Source organism: Homalodisca vitripennis, chromosome 4 (assembly GCF_021130785.1).
Source record: "Homalodisca vitripennis isolate AUS2020 chromosome 4, UT_GWSS_2.1, whole genome shotgun sequence".
In the NCBI taxonomy this organism is placed as follows: Eukaryota; Metazoa; Arthropoda; class Insecta; order Hemiptera; family Cicadellidae; genus Homalodisca; species Homalodisca vitripennis.
In genome coordinates this window covers 172,495,697-172,522,533 of record NC_060210.1, presented here as the reverse complement: position 1 = coordinate 172,522,533, position 26,837 = coordinate 172,495,697, and the positions used below count along the sequence as shown (strand labels likewise).

General features: G+C 32.9%; 1 protein-coding gene across 1 annotated transcript in view; it reads right to left on the bottom strand.

Moving 5' to 3' along the window:
• LOC124360646 (spectrin alpha chain-like) overlaps positions 1-26,837 on the bottom strand; it is a 112,003-nt gene that overhangs the window by 82,141 nt on the left and 3,025 nt on the right. The window contains 11 exon segments of the mRNA XM_046814453.1: positions 646-778; positions 2,394-2,549; positions 6,661-6,849; positions 7,253-7,492; positions 9,062-9,400; positions 9,528-9,716; positions 13,117-13,305; positions 13,653-13,783; positions 14,329-14,464; positions 14,810-14,905; positions 23,146-23,312. Coding sequence (XP_046670409.1) covers positions 646-778; positions 2,394-2,549; positions 6,661-6,849; positions 7,253-7,492; positions 9,062-9,400; positions 9,528-9,716; positions 13,117-13,305; positions 13,653-13,783; positions 14,329-14,464; positions 14,810-14,905; positions 23,146-23,295 — 1,948 coding nt within the window. The 5' untranslated portion in view covers positions 23,296-23,312.

Sequence of the window (26,837 nt, the reverse complement as noted above, 5' to 3'; positions counted from 1 at the left end):
AATTTTGACAGTTTCTCAACAATGCATGATTTCATGGAATCTAATGATTTCATAGTAGACGAGGAAACATCTACAACATTGAAGGAGCACTTATCTTAATTAGTTTCTAATCTCAGATAATTAATTTTTTTTCTATATTTCATTTTACCACAAGTCAAACTCTGATTTAACTATGTTTAGTTTTAATGTGCCGTTCATCCACTTTTATGAGCCTAATCTACGTACTTTTATAGTTTGGCCCTGCAATTTTTTTTTAAATCAACTTTCCTAAAATTGATGACAGCTTTTTATAGATGATTCACTCGACAAAGACAATTTAAAAAATGTTTCACTGATATCTTCTCAAGAGGATTCACTACTTGAATTGTCATGTGATTCGGAATTAAAGACTTCTTTCAAACATTCATGTCTTATTGGTTTCTGGATCAAAGTTAAAACATCAAGCGAATATACAGAATTAGCAAAAATTGCCATAACTGATGGAACTGATGGGTTTCACCACAATCTATTTATGTGAATGATCCTTTTCAAGTTTGGTGTACCTAAAGAATAAGGGTCGCACAAGTAAAAAGTTTGGAAACCGCTGCTCTAGTGTACATGTACCAGAGCAATGTGTAAAAAATTTGTATACATGTGTCAACTTACCTGATGCATAATGGTTAGCCTCAATGAGCTCTTGCCCAGTTGAAGTTATTTCTTCCATGCGAGATTTGTTGGCATTTAGTTCTTGCTCAAAATTTTGGTGTTTCTGTACTTTCCCATTGAGGTTTGTAGGATCCTACAATTACACCATATAACAATATTACATTACTACAATATAGAAAAGATACTTGTATAACAAAAACTGCTATTGGACAAGGAAGTTCCAGAACAGTATAAAAGGAGAAATTTAGAGATACATATTGCTCGCCCACTTTGGTAACCGGACAGGCTGAATTTGGGACAAAATAATAAAGAATTAATAATTATATTGATGGAAATATTTGTATTTGTGTGATAGAACTAGCAATTATAGCGAACCAAATTAGTCTAAAAATATCTCAATTATTCCATTTATAAACAATACTGTATTTTCTAATTATCCTTATTATTTTAAGTCACAAATTTCTATAAGATATTTCTTCTATTGACTTTTTTCAAAGAATAAATCGCTCGGATAGTAATTTCATAAAGCAAATCACATTAATTAATTGTAAATAACCGAATCTATATCGATAATAAATAGGTAGTTTCTGATCAGATTTCCAAAATAAGTAACATTTCTAAACACTAAACAAAAATATGTTTACAATAATACACAAGTCACTTCACATATACTATAGCAAATAGATTAATAATTCTAGATATTCAAAGTGACCATTTACTATTTGAAAACATCCTTCATAGCTTTATTCAAACTATCGTGGTAAACTCCATAAAAGATCCGATTTTTTTTATTACAACTGCCAATTATACCACAAAAACACTATAAAATTATAATGAATAATAATACTAAAAACACTTTCTAAAACAGTACAATTTGCAATAAATATAACTTTACTGTTGACAAACTGTAAGGTTTAACTCTTTGCTGTAGACTCATAAGGTCACTAACTAAGTCACTGCTCTCGATCAGCTAGAATGAAATCTCAGGTAGTTGCCTCTCAGCTCAGAATATAAACTCATTTCCATAATTGTTTGGCTTTAAACGCTCTAGTATTTGAATAAATTAACTGGGAATACACTATAGCAGCACCAGTGGCATTGACACTTGTATAAAGAAACAATGCTAAACAACATTTGCTATGGTAAGAACTCAAATAGTGATATACTAATTTTCTTCCTTATTTGGCAGAGAGTACAGCACTTTCCAGCCATCCCTGGACAAAGATGATTTTTACTGGAAAATCTTAAAACAATGATTTTAACTGAAACAATTATATGGCAGTTCATAATTTTTTTAAATAGTTAGCTTGGTATAATAAATAAGTTATATTGAAAAATGGCTACTGTTTAAAATTTAACTACATATTTTTTTAATAAGGAAAGATTTTCATATAAAGTTTACTCACATATTTATAGCTTATAAGATTCAAATGATGACAGTAAATAAAAAATTCCTGTATAGTAAAAAAATAACTCTGGTTCAAGTAAATAACCATAATGATAACTTTAACAATAACATTAACGACAAATAACAATAATGATAATTATTTATTCACATTTAAATAAGCCAACCTACTTTCGTAGCTTTCCACAAAAAACTTTTTAATTGAGTAGTTATTTTTAAGTTAGATTATTATATTTCACATACTTAATCTTGTAACAATATCCATTAGTGAAATCAAACATTCAATACTATCATACTTAAGTAACAAGTTGTTATCTTACTCTATTTAAGTACAAAACCATACCAAATAACTGTCGTCTGTAGCAAACTTCAGTTTTTCATTTATCCAGCCTTTAGTCTCATCACAATCTCTTTCAAACTGCTGGAGTCGATATGAGTCTTCTAAGATGGCTCGTCTCTGTGATGATTTCTCCAATAACACAGAGCGTCGTTCTAAAAGCTGCAAAATATATTTAAGATGATAGATATACATCTTACAGGTAGTTATTATATACTATATGCCTGTCAAGAAGCATAGTCAGTTAGGATGTTCCATAACCATAATGCATTAGTGGTTCTTAAGTGGTTGTGAACAAGAATGACTCTGGTTCCAAGAGCTACTAAATAAATTAAAAATGAGTAATTACATTTATTTTGTATTACTTACATATGCACATAAAACCAAGTAACACAGACTGGTTCTTCATGATATCTCAAAAACTACAGAACAGATTTACTGAAAACTTTGTACACATATTCATCTTACCTCTTAGGTGTTCTCACTAAATAAACTGTTTTGAAATTTCACAATGTAACCACTGAAATATATGAAAAACTGCAGATTACATGAGTTCCTTTACATCCCAAATAAGCTTAAGGTAAGATTTTTGCATGTTTTTATAAGCAATACTGTTAACGATAATTTCCATCATTACGAAATCAATCTAATTCAGGATTGATTTATATGGAACTTTGTTGTAGATGGAGCTTATATTGTTACTGTTAACTTAATTACATCAAAACATAAAACCAATATTTAATACTTTTATTTTTGTGAGGCCTTTCGATAGCAAGGCTATCTTCGTCAGACACATTACAAAAATGTGATTATACAAGGAACCGCCAGAGAGTGCAGTTGGCGGCGACCAATTGAATGGACTGGCCTGCGCGACGTTGCCACACAACTGCCGCTGACCGCCTGGCACGGCTGGCGCATTGTGGCTGATAAGCCGCTGCGCTGTCACAACTAACACTGACACTGAACATTTAAAACTTATCAGTATAATTGAAAAACAATATTTAAAATGCGTTGGCAGTTTGCTATATTATATTTAAATTACTTGTATAGTTTATTAATGTTACCTGTATTACAAACTAACTATCGATTAAAACAAACAAATCGTCCCGTCAGTTAGTCAGAGTAAAGTACTTGCTTATTTCCATACAACTTTTCAGTGATTTTAAACGATTACTAAACACACACAAAATTAATAATACATGTTGCTTATATTGGACACTGCATGACGTGTTGCTTGATTAAAAATAATTAAAACAATATAACAAGATAATCAATTTTAAAATTATCGAACAATTATATTTTTAAATTATGAAATAATCAAATTTTCCACTAAATAATCTTTAGGCCTACTATTTTAAAATGAAATACGTTAAAAAGCATGATTGACTTAATAATATTCTTACCTTTGCACTTGTATATTATTTATTCGCTCTCAGGCGGCAACATCGTAGCCAAAACCTCGGAGTCTTCTTCATTTTCACTTTCTGCCCTCACTGCTACTCGTGTCAGAATTGTCTGCTAAGTTTATAATTATTTTATCTACAACACTTGTGCGGATACATTCCTTTTCAAAATCAGCTTGCTGCAAGGCTTCTGCGTGCTGAAACTCTTGATTGCCAGTCTTCTTTAGTCACTTTGTCCAGAGCATCATGAACAAGTTTCTCAACGTCGGTTTTTTTAAATGTCTTATTATTACGTGCTATCTCTCCCTTCACTTGAGCCCATACCATTTCAATGGGATTGTACTGGCAGTGATAAGGAGGGAGCCTGACAACTGTATGTCCCATTTCATTGGCTAATACGTCGAGTTCATAAGTTTTTTGTTGGGTTTTATATGGGAGAACCCTCATTATAAGTTCTGGTTTCGTTTCTTTCATACAGTATTGTATGTTTTTTCGAGACAGCCAATTTTGAATCTCTTCCTTTCTCCACGATGAATTTGGAATTTTCTCGGCGAGTACTGAGTGGTATGGAGCATTATCCATAACGATGATCGAGCCTTCTTCCAAAATGCATAGCAATTTTCTTAAACCATTTTCTAAACGATTCAGCGTTCATTTCATCGTGATAGTCCCGAACTGGATGATGTCTTAGGACCGAAAAAACCCACTTACATTCTTGCAAAAAACCCATCTTTTGCCGAACCGACATGACAAATTATTAATCTTCTGCCTTTGCCGAGAGGAACCTTTAGTCCACCAGACTCAGTCGTATTTTCGAGTATGGTTTTCATTAACCCATGTTTCATCGAGGTAATATATGGGCCTACAATCACCAGATTCTCTAAGCTCTTGCATGGTTCTCAAAAATTTTAAACCGAGCCGCTACAATATCATTTCGTTCCAATAAAAACTTTCTACCATCATTGGTTTTTCTTATACCTGAAACCAACATGCCTTAATAATCTATTTGTTGAAGTTACCGATCGTTGTAATCAAGTTTTTGTTTGAGATCCTGCGTGATTCTTTTTGATGTGGGAAATTCCTCTCTGTCGTAGTACGAAAGGACAGTTCGTCTCAAAACATCTTTTTTCAAAGTCGTCAAAGCCTGTTATTTTTGATTTTCGACTTCTTTGTTTTCCTGGCGTTGAAAACTTAATTTCTGATGATGAAGATCCATCTTCTTCGGCCAGCTTAGCTTCTTTACTTATTTTGTTGACGGTTCTTTCACTTACACCACAGGCCTCAGCACACAGTTTACCACTTTGCTTAAAGTTTAGAGTTTCTCGGAAATTTGTCAACGACAGTTTTTTGAAAAAGTTGTAAACGTTGTAAATAATACGTCGTTCTCCACTATGTAGGGTTTTTTCCGCTACCACTCTTACTTCCGGATGGCTGTGCACTTTGAACAAACATCATCACACTCCATTTTGTCCAAATAAGGAATCACAATAAGAAGTATATTACAATTGACCACTACACAGAAAATAATCGGTTACACTTATAACAGCTACTAATAAACAACACTTAAAAACACGAAAACGTTCATCAACAGTAAAATTCAGCACAAAATAATATACGCGTACTGGAATTGAAGAGAATGCAGTATTTTCAACCACCACTGATGAAGCGACAATAGGCACTGACTGACGGTCAGAGACAGGAAGGAGGAAGGGGCTGTTTTTCTTGGAAATAGTATGACTCATCCGTCTGGTATTACCACCACTGCTGGCTGGTGCGGCTTTTGTTTACAGGCATTTCACCCGTTTCCTCCACATTTTCACTCGTCTGAATCATCTATTATGTACTGTGTTCAAATTTCATTGGATGTTATAGAAAACCGTTACTTTAGAATTTTATAAGAAAGTGCATTCATATTATAAAAATACTTGTGCTGTATGATTTTTCAACTATGACCAGTTTAAATATTTAAATCACCCACTTGTAATAAAAAACAATTTTACATAACACAGATTCAAGACTATTAATAGCCAGGTAGGAAAAATGCTTTCAAATGGTTATAAATTTATGAGAACCGAAGTGCGTAACAAAACCGTTGCGGCAACAATTTTCCATCGTTATGTACTGAATAAGTATATTTATGGAAAAGAACATATATTTCAAATGTATTTGATAACTTTCTTACCAAATTGAAAATCCATTTAACATAACATGATTATACTATGCACACATGTAATGCCTTATTATATATCAATGATAATGGCATTATCTAACTGTTAAATACGGGAAATTAACGTTTTTGCGGTATTTTTATTTTTTCTTTTTAATTTATATTTCGGCTAAAGATTTTAATCCTACGATCTTCGTATATGAGTAATATAATACAATAATTTATTTCAATCCATTTAACCTCAACATGGAAATAAGCTACAGAGATGTACTTTTTTTTTAAATGACCGTAAAATTACATTTTGTAATACGTAGTTAAATTAATTCAAGACAGCTCTAACATTCTTTCGAGCGTAACGATTAAGTATTTTAAGAATGTTGGACTCGCGCGGCTTGTGGTTACAGCGGGGGGGGAACAAGTTTGGCAACGTCGCTCAGCTCTCGTTGGCCGCTCCAAGGTTACGGGCAAAATAGGCTCCTCCCTCAACTGCACTTTCTCGTGGTTTTTCGTATAAATATGGAACTTTGTAGAAATTATTTTGAACATTTCACACTCTAACAGTTGATATTCGAGAAAACTGTAATACTTTTTATTATATTTAGAAATGTTCAAAAATTAATGCTATTTTATATAAATGATTTATGTACTTAGTCAATATTAAATATTTGTAACAAATAAAAAAAATAGTGACATTTTTCCTTACCATAGCTCTACGCTGAGCAACATCATCAGCTGCGTAATGTTGTCCCTCAATCAACTTGGTTGCAAATTCATCTAATGCTTTAATTTTTTCTTCCTGAGCTGCAAGAGATTTTTCAAAGTCTTCATGCTTTTTTATAAGTGCTTCTACAGAATCCAAAGAATCTCCAAGATCATCATTTGCCAAGAAAGCCTGGAAAATCATTTTACAAAACATTTGTTATTTCAGATTTTAGAAAACATTATTATGCAGGATTAATAAGTCCAATATAATGAAACCAATACTCTAAATTATCTACATAAATTAGTAAATAGAACATTTTAACACAAACTGTCTCTCAATTAAAACTTTAAAATAATACTCTAAATTTACTTTTAGGATAAATCTTATGTGGTAGTAATAAATACATAAGTATTTTTTTTATTTCAAAACTCATGTAATCCAAATTATATTAAAAAATTTAATTGGCAAAGTTTATTGAATGATTTTTATGGTAGGTTGATAACATTTAATTATCATTGAATAGGTTCAATACATTCAACATACATAATCCTCAAGTCTTTATATAATAATAATAAAATTAAAAAGTACTAACTTCTTGTTTGGCCATCCATGTATCAGCTTGTTCAGTATCACGGTAAAAGAGCTGCAAGTCCATACATTGCTCATACAAAATCCTTCTCTCTTCCCATAGAGACAATAAAGATGTCTTTTCTGATGCAAGAATCACCAATTTCTCCTTCACTTCCTCTGCTGCGTAGTGTTCCCTCTCCAACAGCACCTGCCCCGCCTCTGCTGTGCATCGGAAACTATCTTCTCTTGCATCAATCTCACCCTACATAATACATAATACAATACATAAATGCCTCATTTTAGGTTTCTAGCCCAGAAAGTTAAAGTAACCTACAGAGAACCAACAAGACATGCCTAACGTGTTACACATAATAAATCACAGTAAACACTAATAATTTATCATTATTGATGTTGAAAAATCAGTTTTTATTGTGAACTATTATTTGAAATTAGTAATTACACGCATCCTTTCCAATACCTTCTTTGGGTATCTTGTTCTAAATAAATTGTTTTCAGTAAATTAGTTTTAATATTAGTAATAGTAAGTAAAGTTACATTTTTACATTGCTTACTTATTGATATATTGCTAGTTATTTTTATAACTTATTGAGCTCTAAGAATTTACTGAGATAAGTGTAAGTATACAAGACTCACCCAGTACAGCACTGCATGTGTTACATAAAAAATACTTGCAAAAACATTTTGTAGTTATCATCATAAATAAAAACTAAAATTCATTATTATTCTGATTTTAATACCTAGACCAAGTTTCACTCTATTTGTGTTTACGTTAAAACTTTGATTCATCTTCTTTATTGCCTGACCACCCTATGAAGTAAGCTCTATGATTCATTTCCCTAAAATAAACTAATAAAAAGCTCTAGGATTCATTTCCCTAAAATAAACTAATGAAAAGCTCTAGGATTCATTTCCCTAAAATAAACTAATGAAAAGCTCTAGGATTCATTTTCCTAAAATAAACTAATGAAAAGCTCTAGGATTCATTTCCCTAAAATAAACTAACTCCCATTCATTCTCTCAACTTCCCAGAGTTCAATAACTGCATTTTCTAGACAATTAAGTGGATCAATATCTAAACAAAATAATTAAGTGATTATGATCCCTCACTTAAGCGGTGGCCTACACTTTTATATTTAGGGCTCAAATTACAATATAATTAATTTACGGAATGTATGTATTAAATCTATATTTTAAATATGAATTTTGGTCAACATGTCAACAGTATTTTTTGTAATCCAATCTCTACTGAAATTGTATATATAGATATATACATATAAGGTATTATTTATTTTAAAACTTTCAAATTGCTTATATTTCATATTTTTAAGCACTGTTTAGTAAAGGAAATATAACACAATTATACAGAAAAAGTGTTAGAAAGTTGAAACAAATAGGCCTATTTACGTACCTACATAATTTTTAATATATTAAAATACAAAAAATGTTATTATATATTTTTTACAACCCTTGCATAGTATTAATATGAAAAACATAACTTTGTAAAATTTGAAAAATTAGTTTTCAAACTAATAGTTACATATTGCAAATTTCCTTAATCAATTTCACTGATGTTTATGGTGTATTTAGATGGTCAAAAATTTATTTTTATTCTCAAAACTAGGAGAAACTCACCCAATAAAAGGCACTTGTATTTCTTATTTTCAAACAAATGATTTTTCTTTGTCTAACTGATAATGCCTCCTAAATAAACCAAGCAAGATAGGCAAAATCAGAACCAAACTCTGAATTCCGGTGTCAACTATTCATTTACCCCTTGTAATTCTGGTTATAAATAATACATCTGACTCACTTTATGCTCTTGGTGACGTTCAATGAGAGCCTCTGCACCAGCAACATCCTTGGCCAACTCATCTGCAGAGATGATTGCCTTCATGTCGTTAATCCAACAAATGAGGTCTCTGAAGTCAGCCAGGAATCGGTGAAGACAGTAAGACTCATCCAATTTCTGCCTGCGCTCCTTGGCCTTGTCCTTGAGTCGCTCCCAGTAGGCCACGATCTCCGCTCGTTTGGCCTGTATCTGGTCTGCATGGTCAGGGTGTATGCCACACAACCTATCCGCCTCCTGCCCTAATGTCAAAACCTTATCCTCCAGAGCCGCTAGGTCCCTCTCCACCCCTTCGTGTTTTCTCTATAACAAAAATAAATAAACCAAATTACAAACAAACTTATTTAAATAAAGACTACACCCTAGTGTGATCCATAATCACTTTAGCAGTTAACAATTAGCAACAAAATCCTATTTAGATCAAACTTACCTGCAATGTTTGAACTGTAGCAAGGTCTCTGCCATAGTCATCTGAAGAAAGAACCACATCCTTCTCTGCTATCCAAGCTACTGTCTCATCAGCATCACGATTTAAGCGCTGTATTTCATGGGCACCAAATAGTTTTTCTTGGCGCATTAAAGCAAGTTGTTTCAGTCGCATCCATGCTTCGATAAGTTCCTAAAAAATACAAACTCTTAATAAAATTGTGTTTCTTAGTGACAAGGGGTGGGGCATTATCAAAATATTTGCCACTTTAATGTCTTCAATTTTCCTAACATAATTTTAGGTATTTGATTGTATGTGTTTGTTAAGTTTTAAGCCAGCAAGTAATTAAGTTAAAATGCAATAAACCCATATATTTTTTTAAGATTACCTGAGATATTTGTATGCCAGGTAATAATTTTTATTTTAAAATCATTGGACATTATAAGTGTCCAAAACCTAATTTTTGTCCAACAAATACTCACTAATGTATAGTGTTTTCATAATATTATTAGTATTTACATTGTTTACTATTTATATATTTATCAATAATATTTTTGTAATATTCTTTTTTAAATTTAATTAAAATTTAATTAATTATGCCAGTCCATGATTTTTAGGAATGTTACCAGCAAAATTTCTAATTGAATTGCAGTACCTGTGAAGCACGGTGGGAAGACAATACATGCATTTTTGTTTTAGTTGAATTGTGAAAAGTTGTTTACTGTAACCGTTTTGAAAGAAGTATTGAAAAAATATACTGTTAGTATGGTGAGTACATTAATTATTTATCATGAATATTACCTCAATTTTAATGTATTAAAATATATAGCTTAATAAACAATAGAATAATATGAAAACACTATTGTTCTAATGTTTCAACCCTAACCTCACTTTGCAGTAGACTCAACAAGTGGTCAGTTTTGAATTTTTTTGACGATTCTCAGGGTACTGGGTAAAAGTAACATTCATGAGTGCCTGGGTAACATTCTTGAGAGTTCGTTATTATAATGGTTTATTATCAAAAAGGGGACACAATTTAGTTTTAACACTAATGATGCTTATTACTTGACAGTTTTATAGGCCCTAGCTGATGGCCTATTAACTGTTCAGCAAAAACTAGCCTACATGCCAAATTAAATAATTTTTTTGAAGTATATCAACCTTGCTTGAGATATGTTTAGTAGTGGTAGCCTAATGGTATAAACACAGACCTGAATTTTATTAGTTTAAAATTAATTAGAACATAAATCAAATTAACTTATGTTAAAAGTTTTGTCATTGATGCAGTATTTTCTTCCACAGGTAAGCTAACAGCAGCTGAAAAACAGAAGCATTATAGGGAAAAGCGGAGAAATCAGATAGAATCCAGGATAAAAAAAGTGAATGATGTAGAGGTAATCAAGAAAGTGACAGCCTTAAAGTGAAGTATATGCTACTGTTAAAGAGCTTAATGCTGCATTACAGAGAGATATGAAAGACTTTAAAGTATGTATACAACATAAAACATCACAATGCAGCCTACAAGTCATTAAGAGAGTCTTTCAGATGGTGAAGCATTGATCCATATTGATTTTTCTGAATATGTTGCATCCAAACTATCAAAGGAAATTCAATCATTCCATTTTAGTGGATACAGACAACAAGCAACTATACGTACAGATGTAATTTATGTACAAAAAAAAGTCAAAAGCTATATGCTTCGCCTCAGTTTCTAAGTCGCTTAGCCATGGATCTCCTGCCATTTGGGCCCATTTTGAATATTCTTTTTCTAAATTTGAAAAGTGATTTCCCTGAAGTAAAAACAGTTCACTTTTTGAGATAGCCCATCTACTCAGTACCGACAGAAATATACCATTTTCATATTTTGCTATCAGGTGTTTGATTATAAATTTTCCAGTGCAACATGGTCATATTTTGAAGCATCACATGAGAAAGGAATTCCAGATAGAGTTGGAAGAGTATTGCAAAGGCTTGCTAACAACTTTGTGGCTTATGGTAATGATATTCCAAACGCTGAAACCTGTTTGATGTAGTCTAAAAACAAAAATGTAACAATGTTCTTTGCAAAAGAACAGAAAGTTGATGAAATAATCAAAGTTTTACTTTAAAAAATCATAAACTTAAAAGGGACAAGATCGATTCACCAAATCTGCACAAACAAAAAAAGGGAAATTTTATTCAGAAAATTGTTGTTTTGTTTTCCAGAAAAACTTCTAGGAAAAAGGACAATTTTGTAGCTGTTGTACTACATTTCCAGCAAAACAACACTCATTGATGAAAACTCAATCTCTAAAGATAAGGAGCTAATTCATCTGTAAAGAGGATAAAGAGTTGGCCTATCTATAAAGATGTGTATGATAGTGTTTCAAGTGAAGACAACGATGACAACCTTTCTGTACAAGATTCAACTGGTGACGAAAACTTTAATCTTCATAATCTGCTGGTTACAGCTAATTACAACTACTGATTAATACAAATGTTGAGTTGAGCTCCAATTCACCTTCCGCTTAGTACAGTATTTCAAATATGACGCTGTCTCAGACTTAACTCCAGGAATCTGGAGTCTACATCCGTCTGAGGAGATTCAAAGCTGCACTAATCGGAAGGTGAATTGGAGCTGAAATCAACATTCATATTGAATCAACCCTTCTCATCTGTGTTTGCTACGTTATGTAAACTGAATAATGTTGTGCAACAATGAATTATAATAATCTTCTATCTATATATATATAAAAATGAATGTTTGTGCGTTTGTCCTTTATGGAATCACAAAATATTAGACAGACTATTATGAAAATTTGTATGTATACATATTTTTCCACGAAGAAGGTTTATATTATAAGCTATGCCCATTGATGTAACTCACCACCAAGCGGCGCTGCAAAAGATAAAAGGTTTAAAAGCGCCTGCACACTATAAACTGCAATTACGAGACAGTTACGTATATTACAAAGCCAAACACTATTTGAAGGCGCTAAGTTATTATGTATATTTGTCTTTAAGATACATTTCTGATTGAACTTAAAGTTTGAGTGTTAGACCACTTCATAATAAAGTACATGTACGTGCACAATGGCTATAAACATAAACATATTTTCTTGATCATGGCAACAAGGCAAACTCTACATCGGCGTTGTAAATATAATTCAATTAAATCAGAAGTTCACATACACGGGCAAAGCTTATGAAAAGCGTGCAAAGCCGCGGGAAACAGCTAGTTACATATATATTCTCTTAGTTCACTGAATACAAACAATCTATTAATATACTGTATAATGTTATTTTTGTTTTTGGACTATATGCATTCATTTATGATTGTTTCTTTATGTGTTTTACTTCAATGAAAATATTACAAAATATAGTTATGAGATATTAAACTTCTTTAAATTTCAAGAGACACATATTCAATATAGGGACAAAATAAATCCACAACCAAAATGACTGTTTACTACCCCATCTAGTTATGGACTAACTTGAGGTTGAAACTAAATACATAAGATCATTTTAATTTCAATTTAGTTTTATTTTCAAATTATTTACCAAGCTTTCATAACAGATTGAATTAAAGGAGTGAGCTACAGATAAAACTTACCTCTTTACGTTTTAAAATAACATCTCTTTCCGGGTGACCATCCAACACTAGCTTGTCTGCCAGTTCATTCACTTCTGTTACTCGATATTCTTGGGATGCCATATCCTTTTGAAATTCATCAAACTTTCGTTGCAAAACTTCAACATGCTCTAAATCATGTCCAAATTCATCAGTTGTCACAAATGTTTCCTAAGAAAACAAATAACCATTTACTTAACAAAAATAATTTCTCTTTAGTCAAATGTTGCATACAGAAATATTGAATCAACTGTGTGAGTAGACAATTATTCTTTACAATATTGCTTTGCCATTATACAATGTACTGGTAAAACTAAAAGAGAAAAATAAACTTAAAGCATACTTTATTATCAAACATTTTCCATGAAAGGAATTAGAATTAGTAATATTGACAAATAATAATGGTAGTAGGTGATATGATTTGCTACTTTTAGTATAACTACCCCATAAAGTGTAAATCATCCAGATTATGAATGCTTTAATGTAGTACAATTATTGTGAATGATAAAATTCCTTACTTTGTCATTGATCCAGAACATTACTTCATCACACTGGCGCAAGAATTGGACCAAGACAAGAGCTTGCTGCAACTTCATACCCTTCTCAGCCAGTTTTGACAACAGCAGCTCCCACAAACGGTGTAGTTCCTCTATTAAAATGTATTAATAATTAAAAAATTGTTACAGAATTAACTTAATAGTTTTTACCAAGTATAATGTTTTAAAATTGTTACCAAAAATATGATATTACCAAAAAACAATTGCTACTAAATACAATGGAGAACAATGTTATTTATAGATATAAAGATATTTAAATATCATAATGTCATAGCAAAACAAAACAATTCAAGATTAATAGCAATCAGTAAAACTGAAAATGTGATAAACAAGCCAATCACATTAATTTCTTATTTTTTTGAACGATCAGACATGACAAAATAAAGAACAATACTCTAAGACATTAAGCATATGTCAAGTAACACAGAAGCCAATAAGACTATGCAATGTAAAAAAATATAGCCAAAATATAACTACCTCAAATAATGAAATATGCTATGACAATTAAAGGATTAATGAGATGAATAAGTGATATTTGCAACAGATAACAACGTTTATACTTTAACAAAATACATGATTGTAACAAAATGCAAGTTTATCTGGTATGAAAGCGCTAAAGGGTCTCTGCATCACTCACCAAGCCGTTTACGAATAATTTCAGATGCGAAGTGGTTTTGATTAATCATTTCTTTTCCTGTGTTGTCCAAAACAACAATAGCATTGCTATGAGCTGCTACTTCTGCTTCAAATGCTTGATGTTTCTGGATCTTTGCCTTGAAACAAAGATAAAATATTTTTTCTAAATGTATGTCTAAAAAACAAAAATGTATTTATATACTAACTTACAGATATACAGTTTTCATATATTAATGAATGTGTTCAGAACACTGTTGAAAAAATCTTATGTAAATAATTAATTATGTAACTGCAACACAGCTACAAAATTGGAGCCAGTTTGACTCCAATATCCCAATATGCATACAAAACTAATTGGCCATTAAGATATTCAAGATCAATTTCATTCAAAAACATAACAGGTCCACATAAATATAAACAAATACTAAATCTTCTTTGTGGTTTCACAACATCATCTTATATGAGTGTATAAACGACATTACCTGTAAATTGGTGGGATCTTTGTAGCTCTCATCTGAAGCAGCTTGAAGTTTTTCATAAATCCAAGATTCAAGTTCATCAGCATCTCTTTTAAAATACTGAAAAATAAAATTTCATGAATAAATTATGAATTAGTTTCTCTACGATATAATTCTACTTTAACACATTCAGTGCTAAAACATATACAGGGTGGCCACTCAAAACATCTTTTCAAATTTCTGGTTTTTTCCCGGTTGAAAATTTCCGATTCTCTAGTCTATTTTCAAACTAAATAAACAAAAGTAATACTGTATTTGACCATTACGCTGAGTTCAACGTTTACTGTTTATTGTTACCAGCTGTATTTGCAAGAAATGCGACAAAGCTGTGATACCATTTTGTTACTAGCAAAATTCGGTGACGACCTATCACTATCACCTATTTCAAGCACCTTAGTTTTTATTTATGTATCTTTCGATCTATCGACGAATCATCGTGAATACATAATAACTTTCCTTTCTGTGATGTTTGGCAAATACATATATCCAATACGGAATAAACAAAGATAACAAATAAATACCAACACAGCGCTACAGTGGGGCAGACTGCAGTCCAGCATTGCAGGTCAGAGATCTGCAGTTGATGAACTTCAAAGCAATCGGTAATTTGCGTACTGCCGTAGTCATCCGGGAATAGAATTTATTTGGATTCGAGATACAGCTTCCCCATACGAGTAGTATATTGTGAAATCGATTTTTCAAGTGAATTTGAGCACTTCTGTTGGTATAGGAATTGAGTAGAAAGAGCCCCAGTATCGAGTACCGATAACGATCCATCCCTACTAAAAATTCCAGGGTCACTATAAAAATTCATGCATGTTTCCCGGAGTCCGAAATTCATGTGTAATGCACGCTTTTCCAGATTTTCATCGTTGGCGTTAGTTAGAGGCCCGTGAAAGTATTGTGGCTCTCAATAAACATATATTTATATATCCCACTTGACGGCCAATACACGAAGAATGCATCAGAATGTAATCTGCTACGCAAGTTACTGAAGTGCGATTAGTTCGTGATTTGTAGAATAAGTACATAGACACCAATACAGAACAGTACCTTCTACAGTTGCACCCAGAATACGAGCACAATTGATGTTACCAATTACTGGCTCTAAATATTTTGTCAGCCTTTAATTAAATGCAAGAATAGAATCACCCCTACAATGACAAAACATAACTACAAAGTAAATAAACGCACGAAAGGCCGTGGTTCGCCACATGTTCGTTAGATTATAGTTTTGGACTACGAAACAACATGACATATGGCTCCTTATACATGTTGAACTATTTGGTTTGAACAGTTTGAATCGTCCGACGACCGATCGTCAAGTTTGCGGGGAAGTCATTAATCGGAAATAGGTAAATAGTTTAATCGGAGAACATACAGGATTTCCAGCCGTCGTGCAATCCCGCTCTGACAACGAAACTGACAATTTTTTGCTAGTGTAAGTAAACGCAGTACAGTTGAGGTTTGGATGTGACCGTGATATCAAAACATAACATCACTTTCTGTGTTTTAACCTATGTAATCTGATGACCAATCGGAACGTGGGTGAGGAGCAATCATTCATAGCAAACGAGGTCTCGGCGGCGATAAGAATGGTAAGCGGTGGGCGGTGAGCGCTGGATCGAGCGGCGACTTAAAGTTTAATGTTTGTATTGTACATACAGGCAACACTCACAACAGACCTGAACGACAGGGCGGTACCACACGATGCCGCTTATCTGACCCCAATTCTAGACAATAAATGTTTCTCCTGCCGCTTAGACCTCAGCTCATTCTGTCATTGCTGTGCAACATGTCGGATGCAAACGCGCCTTTCTTGGCGTTATTTGTTATAGCTTACCCACTATTTTCTTCTCTGAAAGCTATCTTATCAGGCCTGGTAAAAATCCAACTGAAATTCTGGTGTGTTAAAAAAACCGGGTATGCCTAACCGTCAAACATATATTATTCCACTAACCGAACTATTAAGCCTGTTATTAGCACCTCTATGACTGAATAATACTTAAATACATAAAACCCGTTTGTATCACAGTCACTACTGTTCTGCCATTTTATCACTTAATGCGTATCGCTCGTTTAGTTCCAAAGTCCGGAACGGTCAACCGATTTTAAATTGTCCAACGCATTGTTACGCGTTTTTTTTTTTTTTTTTGGGGGGGGGGGGAGGGGGCTTGTCACAGCACAGGAGTAGAACTAACCAAGATAAACTCTACTACACTAGTGGAGGCAACCCTCAGGTGAAGCTCGCAAACACATGTCGATCTTCATTCATAATTTCACGATCCACGTCACGTATAATACAATGTTTCGAGATTAATAAATTCTTGATTCAAGAAGCTGTTAAATTATGTCTTGATTTTATAACTTCTTGGAGACGGAAAATTTGTTTTTATAATTTTCCCGGTTCTCAGAAAAACTCCTGGCTTATTCCCGGTTTTTTCCCTGGTCCATTAAATTCTTGGCTTATTCCCGGTTTCCCAGTCGGGTGGCCACCCTGATATATAATATACTACTCTAGGTGTATATAGGAATTAACTATTATACCACACACAAAATATCAGTAAACACAAACAAGCACTGCAAAAATGTCACTCCAAAGGAGTGATGATAAATCAATATACTATAAAGAGTTCTCAAAGAATACTGAGGTGACAAAACGACAAAGGTCGAATGGGAGCAATCTGCAATGGGTAGAACACCTCTCGTGCACACCCAACATGTTAATATGTTGAAGAGCAAAAAGGTTGCAAAGTCAAGAAGTTCATTCCACTTTCATAACCCTGTATTGAAAGTGATTCCACACTAGTATAATGGTTCAATCCACTCCTCCCATGCTTCCACTTTTCAACATCCAGCCAACTCATATCATCTTCTCCTTCAAACTTTGTGCTACTTATTATTTCATTATCAACATTCTGTTTCAACCAAACAATGTATACTTTTTTTAAATTTATATCTGAGTACCATTAATTACAAAAAAGGAAATAAACTAACTTGGATTAAGCTATCCAAGTTGTAAAACTTTGTTTGCTTTTAACATACAATAAGTAACCAACCGTTATTAAAAGTGCAAAAGTGTTTATTACAGAGTCAAAATTCAAAATTAATTTATTGTGGCCAGATCCATTATGCTTTTGGCACAGAATTGAACTTTAAAGTTTCCTAATTTTATTGAAGGGAAATCTATTCCAACAATAAAATAACAAAAAATATATCTCTGAACTTGACACAAACAATCTTTATAAAAAAAAAACAGTGCATATAAAAGAATCAATGTTCACACAATGGCTCGTGATTGGGACTGAGACATCAGAATAACCAATAAAAAACAGTGTTTATGCTTATAACGAAATTAAGTTAATAATTTTTTAACCAATAATAATAATCTTGTAAAGTTTCAAGATAATAGTTAGTACATTTTAGACCGGATTACGAGTTCATTCACTTCATCATAAAGCCCTTGTGTGTATGCATATACATTCATAGAAATTCCAGCATCTGATTATAGAGAAGTCCATGTTTATGTAGATTTATTAATACACAATAGACAATAGACAATAGACAAAATTCTTTATTTGCAATTTCTTTAAGAAATACAATGGCGTCAACATGTGATAATCTTGCTTTACAATTTAATGTATCTATTTGTTTATTAATTTTGTGTAATGTTTTGTCATCTTATAAAAGGGTCAAAAAACTCCTTGGTCGAGTATAAGGGTCGCTCCACTAGCCAGTTCTGAAGTTCATTTTTTAACTGGTTTCCTCTCTTGTCCTTAAGGTTTTGTGGCAATGAGTTGATGATTTTGCGGCCAATGTATGAAGGTTTTTTTGCTAAATGTTTGTTGTGTGGTGAATAGGAAGACTGTAGTCGGCTGCTCTCCTAGTGTTGTAAGAATGTATGTCTTCATTTCTTGGAAGGTCCAGCTGATTGGTGTAGATGACAACTGCAAGTATGTAGAGTGATGTGACGGTTAAGATCTTAAGTGACTTGAACGCTTCTCTGCAGCTATCTGTAGGGCCTAGGCCTGCAAGTGTTTCTAATAGCTTTTTTTTGGAGGATCAGGATTTTGTTAAGGTTGGCCTCGGATGTTGAGCCCCAAGAAATTAATCCATATCTAATGTGAGATTTCTACCATCGCGTAGTAGGCTGTTTTGGCTAATTCCGGGCCTCCCATCCACATCATTCTTTTGACTACAAATATCCCAGATGAGAGTTTCTTGGTCATTGCATTAATATGATCTCCCCAGGAAAGGTCAGCATCAATTGTGAGCCCCAGTAGTTTTTGTCTTTTTGTTCTGTTGAAATATTGGGAATATCTGGTATTTGTTTCATGTCCTTCTGCTAAAATTGATATGTGTGGTTTTGGATGGATTGATAGCTAAGTCGTTTTGAAGACAGTATTGGAGTGCTTTATCTGTAGATGATAAAATGCTAGTTACTAATTCATGTGATGTGTCATTTGCAAATAGAAAGAGTTGTATCGTCCTGCGTACATTATAGTCTCTACATTGTCATCATTGATAAAAACAGAAAAGTCGTTGGTGAAAAGAATAAATAAAAAGGGGCCCAGTACTGAGCCTTGAGGCACTCCTCTTCTCACACTGGCAGTGGCTTTGATCTGTATACACATTTTTTTTCCATTCAGATTTTGTTGAATTTCAGTAATTTGTGTGCGATCTTTCAGGTAGCTAGCCACCCAATCTTTTGCTAGGCCGTCAATACCTAAAGCCAAGAGTTTTCTCTCATGACCCAAGCAATCGAAGGCTTTGCTGTAGTCAAGTAGAATAGCTGAGACATGTTTTGCCATCTTCCAGGTTGTCTGTGATTTTTTTTCAAGTAAATTGGTAACAGCTGTGGTGGTGGATCTACCTTTGAGAAATCCATGTTGATTTTTTGTAATAAGTTCATTTCTTTCCATGTAGTCTAGCATTCTTGACAGAGCAATCTTTTCTATTATTTTTGAGAGTGTTGATATTAGCGAGATAGGGCGGTAATTCTCTGGTTTGATGAGGGATCCTTTCTTGTGTTTTTGGATATATTTTAGCAGTTTTTTAAAGCAGAGGGGAATTGTCCTGAACTAAATGATTTGTTTATTATGCTGACTAATGGGAGGTGCTAGTTGTTTGGCACAGTGTTTTTACGACCTTTGATGGAACCTCGTCTACTCCACAAGATAACTTAGATTTTAGTGAGGATATTGTTGCAATGACTTCCTTTGTGTTAGTAGGTTTTAAAAATAGTAATCGGGTATCACTTTGTGGTAGGGTAATTTGGTGAGTTATTATTGTGTTTTTTAAATTGTTCCCGATTGTTTTCCAATGTGGAAGCTGCTATTTTTTCGAAAAATATTTTATTAAAGTGTTTCAGCCACAAGAACAGGGTTATCCTCTATTTTGCCATCCATCTCCAACTGCATATTTGCTTCACCTTTTGTTTATTTTGTTTCTCTCCGAGTTGATTGTGTCCCAGATGGCTTAAATGGCTTAAACAACATTCTCTCATTAAAAAAAAAGACAGATAGGGTCACTAAGGAATCTATGTCTTATATTGATAACATTGGTACTAATAGGAGTTATGCAAAGAAAATTGTTAAATATTCAACTTGGTTAATCTGACCACAGAGCCTTATTAATGTCATTTGACTGGAAAGTGATTAATCAGCACAAAATTTTTCAGTACAAAAAAGAATATTTCAAAAAAATATATATATAACTGACATGGTGTAGTCTATAAAGATATTTTTCATGAATTTTATGAGTCGAGCACAATGTATGAAATTTTTAATAGTTTCCTCAGAAGTTTTAAGACATGTTTTATTTAAATATCCTTTCTCTTATAAATCTATTAAAATTAAATATAATTCTAAGGGTTTTTAAAAAGTAAAAAATTGGTTACAAATGGTATAGTTGTATCAAGTAGGAATATTTTGAATAAATATGTGAAGGAATACACATTTTATTTTAGTGTGAGCTGCTGCCAAAAGAATGTATAATTTGCAACTATATAAATAATTCTGAAAATAAAAGCAAAGATGTATGGCAGGTGCTGAATCAGCGTTAGTTATTCACTCTATTAAAAAGCCAGACTGCATAAAGCTCAAAGTAAATAATGATGTTTAAACTGATATTAAGTACTGTATATTGCCCACCATGTCAATACCATGTTTGTAAATATAATGAAGAAAACTAGTTCTATGACCTAGCTTAATTTGACTGTTCAGCTTTTAAGTAATATTACAAGTACTAATAGTACGCAAGCCACATTTGTATTACGTATTTGTATTTGTCCTTACGTGCTCAAGAGGTCTGTAATGTCATTTTGAATCTGTGGAACACAAAATAAGTTGTATGGGATGAAATTCCAGCCCAGGTACCAAAGCTATAGCAATTTTTATTTCAAATCCACTGGTATTTATTACTTACCAATCTTTCATTTCAGGTCAGTTTCCTATATAATTAAAATATGCAGATGTAAAACCAGTTTTCAAAAAAGGGGCTAGGCAAGACCCTAATAATTACGGACCAGTATCAGTTTTACCCAGTATATCTAAGGTATTTGAAAAAATAGTACATAAGCAATTATGTTATTATCCAGAGAGTAATGGATTTCTATGTAAAAATCAGTACGGCTTTTGCTCTGGTCACAGCACAATTGAGGCTGCTTTAGAAATGATTGAATGAAAACATCTTGTATGGGTCGCAAAGTATTGCGGTCTTTTTTAGTGTCTTTTGTGACCTCTCTAAAGCCTTTGACTGCATAAATTACTCATTACTTTTGAGTAAACTGAGATTGTATGGGGTTTTAAAAACTTTGGCATGGTTTCAATCTTATCTTACCAATAGAAAACAAAGAGCGTTACTCAATAGTAGGCACTGAATTTACATCATCATGAGCGAACAAACATAATAGTGTACCACAGGTATGTATTTTATGCCCCCTGTTATTTATAATTTTGACACTCACCATACAATGTTAAAACTCGCTTGGTTTTGTACGCAGGTGACTCGATATCTGAAGTAAAATGTAAGAGAGAGCAAGACATATATTAGAATTCGTACTTTCACTTGCAGATTCGGACAAATAGTTCAGTTGCAATGGGCTTGCTTTAAGTAGTGATAAAATTTTCAATTTATTTCACTTCTTGTACACAGAGTGTTCCAAAATGTCAAAGTTGTAGTTTCACAGATTTTTTTACTGTTACCTTGTACAAAATTTTACTAAATCCAAATTTTTATCCAAGGTCACTAAAGAAGTACCTCTTTCTAAAAATTATGTCACAGTTCTCACTTTACAGTACATAATCAATTTTTATTAATAGTTCAAGTGTAGGATATTTCAAACCGGTATAACCTAATAGCAAGATTAACTTTTAGTACACCTATCAATAGCTTTGTTAAAAACTACAATTTGTTTTGTATTTAAAGTTTGGCTTTATCTTGGATGGTTGAGAAATTTCACCAAATATACTATGTTGTGTTCTCCTACCTTTGCTTTAGGGTATTCGAAAGTGTCTACCAATTAATTTTAAAACAACTTCCGTATAAAAAGAGGTACGTACCATATACTAAGAATCCGATTCCTATCACATTTAAACACTGATTTGGCACAAATGGCAATGCCAGCTATGTTTTAACCTGTTTTTAATTAATCTAAACATATGTTTGTACGTCCAGTTACTTTCTACTGGAATGGACAAGCTATCTTCAAAAACTATTGAACCCTTTTGAACAACTTAATAAGAGATGATAATCATGTCTTATTAGTTTTTATTTCTTTTAGTTAATACGTCAGTTTTGTGCAGTGTCCGTGAAGACAAATGAGTGTTGTTATCTGTTAAATATGCCATTCACCAATATATAAATATATATATATATTTTTTTTTTTCAAGAATTAGCTGAAAACTATAGAACATGTTATATTATAAATTAATTTATATAATGAACCTCTATTTACAATATGGCAACAGTCATCAGCGTCTGACTTGGTTAGGACATTAAGTTACAACTAACATAGAGGAGGCAAATTGAAATGAAACCCAACAGTAACATTATATTAGTTCATTTTTGCTGACGTATGATTTTAAGAGTAATCAGATGATATTTACTGTATCACAAGTCGCGTAAACAATCCCATACATACATGCCTGATATCAGGTAATCCACTTACATGACAACCATGCATCAAGTAGGTGCCACTTCAATCATTAAAGAATTATATATATAACTAATTTAGGAAATTTGCACTTGAACTGTAATAATACTTAAATTTATTAACACCTTATGCAATGATAACCAACCTGAAATCTGCGAGAGTCTTCAAGCTTTTCTCTCTTTGCTCGTGCTTCAGATTTAAAATCACTGTAACGGGTTAGAACTTGTTCTCTGCGTTCTTGAATATCTTCAGCAGTTTCAAGGATTTTAACCTCCTTGGGTGTAATCTGGTCCATTTTGCACAACGGCTATCCTGCAACAATACATAAATTTTAACTTTTGTTACACTCAATATAGGTCATAAGTCATATATTTGGCCATTAAATACATATTTGTACAATAGGCTACGTCATACAGATACATACAAATAAAAGCAATTAACATATACAGTTAAAACTACCTACAGACTAACTTTGAAAGACTAGACTAGATATATCACTTTTAAAGAACTCGTCAATTTTGTAAAAAGGATTGTTCAACAGCCAATTGTATAAAATATTTCTAAAACTATTGAAGCTACTATAATGAGCAGAAATGTGCAGTCTATTAAATAGCCTTATGCTAACAATTTCATAAGAGAATTTAGTTTTACTTAACCTAGCAAAAGGTACATGAATTTGGTGAGAATTTCTAGTAGCATAAGAGTGAACATGCTCATTGAGGACATAATTATTAACATTATTTTTTTCAAAAAGTAGGCAAGATAAAATGTATAGATTTACAACAGTTAGTATTTTACTGCAAATAAAGAAGGGTCTACAGTGCTCAAGACGATGGGCGTTGTTGAGAATTCTGACTGCTTTCTTTTGAATAATCAATACTTCATTTATACTGCTACAGTTACCCCATAATAATAGTCCATATGTAATTACACCTTGAAAAAGGGCAAAGTAAACCATTCTAAGATAGTGTTTGTCTACACAGTGCCTCAAATGGTACAAGAGATATATGACCCTGCTCAATCTTTTACATACATTATTTATATGAGAATACCAGGTCAACTTTGAATCCAGAGTGATCCCTAATAAATTAACCACATTATCATTACAATCAGCTTGAAGTCTCAAGGAAAAAACCATATTTTGAGTTTTTTTCTAAATTCAACAACAGAACATTTGATTTATACCATTCATCTGCTTCATCAATCATACATCTTAGTTTAAGCTCTCTTTCATTTTGATTATTTACTGTTGTAAAAAAGTGACATCATCAGCAAACATTACTGATTTATAACTCACATTGTACTCAAGATCGTTAACCATAATTAGAAATAAAGTAGGGCCCAGAACTGATCCCCGTGGCACGCCAAACTTTACCTCAGAAGATTTGCAAAGATTGCCATTAGTAAAAATGTATACCTCTTGAGAGAACTGTCAACAGACTATTATAACTCAGTCATAGTTCATCTATGGTTCTGAGTGATACCAATAACTCAGAGGTCTTTAATCCATTGTTTATATACCCCGTCATCAGTAAGCATTAGCGTAATTACCGATGACAAGTACTCCCGTTATATTTCTTAATTATTTTGTAGTAGAAAAATATTCCTATAATCAATTATTTTGGCATTTGTCAATCTATACTATTACGTCAATGAACAGTCTGTTCAATTTTGAAGCTGATTAACTGATCTTGAAATCAATTGACGTTTCATCTGTTGATTAATTGATTCGATTAGTTTTTGAAGAACAAACTCAATGAAATTAAAAATGAAGTGGGTGATAGTAACTTTTATGATGATATTTTTAGTGAAGGTAGTAGTAAAAGGCAATTATTCAAGAAAATGGTTGAAAATGCCTAACCTTCAAACTTGGGAGTGGACTAGAGACCTAAATGGTTCACATTATTTCATGTTTAGTTGTAGATCTGTTATAAATGTAATTGTTATAAATAAATTTAAATGTGTAAACAACAAAATATAAGGTAGTAAAATACAATTCATGCTATATAGTAGTTTAATATTTTTAATTTACCATCAGCACCCACACGATTTCTATTGAAAATTGAAAATTAACTTGGTACTAAAGATACAAATATTTGAATTTTAATTGGCGGTTAATTGTTAAAAATATATAACATTTTTGGTGTACAGCGACTCTTTTATTTGTTACTATATTAACTTGGATAGTATTTACTTTAACCCTTTTAGCGCCACGGACCGAAATATCGGACCACCCTACACCTTCGAAAAACGCCACGATCCGATATGTAGGATAGCTCGCTTTTATTTTTATTTTCGTACTTGCTGCCGCTCAAATAATGTGATATTACGTGAATCAATTCACAAGGATACGGGGCTACATGGAGAAAATATTCCCACCCCTTTTGATTTTTGTGTCTTTAGATGACTTGTAAGTTTTGTTTTTGGTCTGTGCCCAGCTGCTCTGACTCCGATTGGCTGGAGTTTCTATAGCGATCAGATGATTTATTTCGTCTGTTGTTAGTGCAGTATAAGGTTATATATTTGTTGTTCCAGTGTTTTACTTCGTGTTTACGTATCTTATGTCTATTTTCTTCATAAGGACAAGGCAAACTCAACAATGTCAACACGATTTTGACCAAAATAGATTTCCGAGAACTAGATAATCGAATGTATATAGTATTTTGGTATAGTATACAGTAGAGTCCCGATAGTTTGAGTCTCGATAGTCCGAGGTTCCGTTAAATCCGAGCGGAAGATTTCCTGAAAAAAGTCACAATCAAGGATGTAATTTATTGGATCGCTGAAGCTTGGAGCAAAATTAAACCAGAAACAATCCAGAAATCATGGAAGAAAATCGGAGTGTGTAAAATTGAAAATGATGATGAAGATGACGATCTACCGTTAATAAATTTAATAAACAGACTTCCTGGTTGCAATGGGACAAATCAAACTGATATTAGAGAGTGGATGAGTAGGGACGAACAGTTTTGAGACAACAGACGACACCATAGTGGAGATGGTCACATACATGACAGCTGACGGGAGTGAGGAAGAAGAAAGTGTGCAGGAGACAGACCCGGCAATGACTCACAGCGACGGCTTCGCGGCACTGGATGCGGCCCTGCGCTACGTAGAGCTGCAAGCAGAGGCGACAGCGGCAGACACGTTATTGCTTCGGCGGTGGAGAGACATGGCTGCCCGCAAACGCTGCAGTGTGGTGAAACAAAAAACTCTAGACAGTTTTTTTAAGTAAACATTGTATCTTTGGACCTCTGTAAGTAATTTCTTAATGCTGGTATTTGTAATAAAAGCATATTTCTTTTGTTTGCCTTCAGTTTTAATTATAACCCAATTTTTCTCAAAGTGTTCCGTATAATTTGAGTTCTTCACAATTCGAGGTACATTCGGTCCCATTCACCTCGGATTACCGGGACTCTACTGTATATGGCAAGCTAAACTGTGACATAGTATATAAGTGAATTTAAACGGTCTTAAGTAAGCAATTTTTAACCGAAGTAGGCATCTCGGTCCTACATATAAGTGTATATATTTTTTCTTCGTCAGAACAACAAGGCAAACTCTACTATGGTACTGGAAATATCTTAGATCTGAAATATATGATAAGGACTGGAAATATACGCTTTTTGACCGAAGTAAGTTTGTTTCCAAGACCTATGTGATCCGAGATTTGTGTTTCCTTGATCGGGATGACAAGCATGCTATTGAAACTCCTTGCATGCTAAATTTCATGAAAATTATTGGAGCCGTTTCCGGGATTCAGATTTTATTTATATACAAGGTGGAGCGCGGTAATTTGCTGATTTGAAAATGAAATAAAAAAATTATGAACCTTAG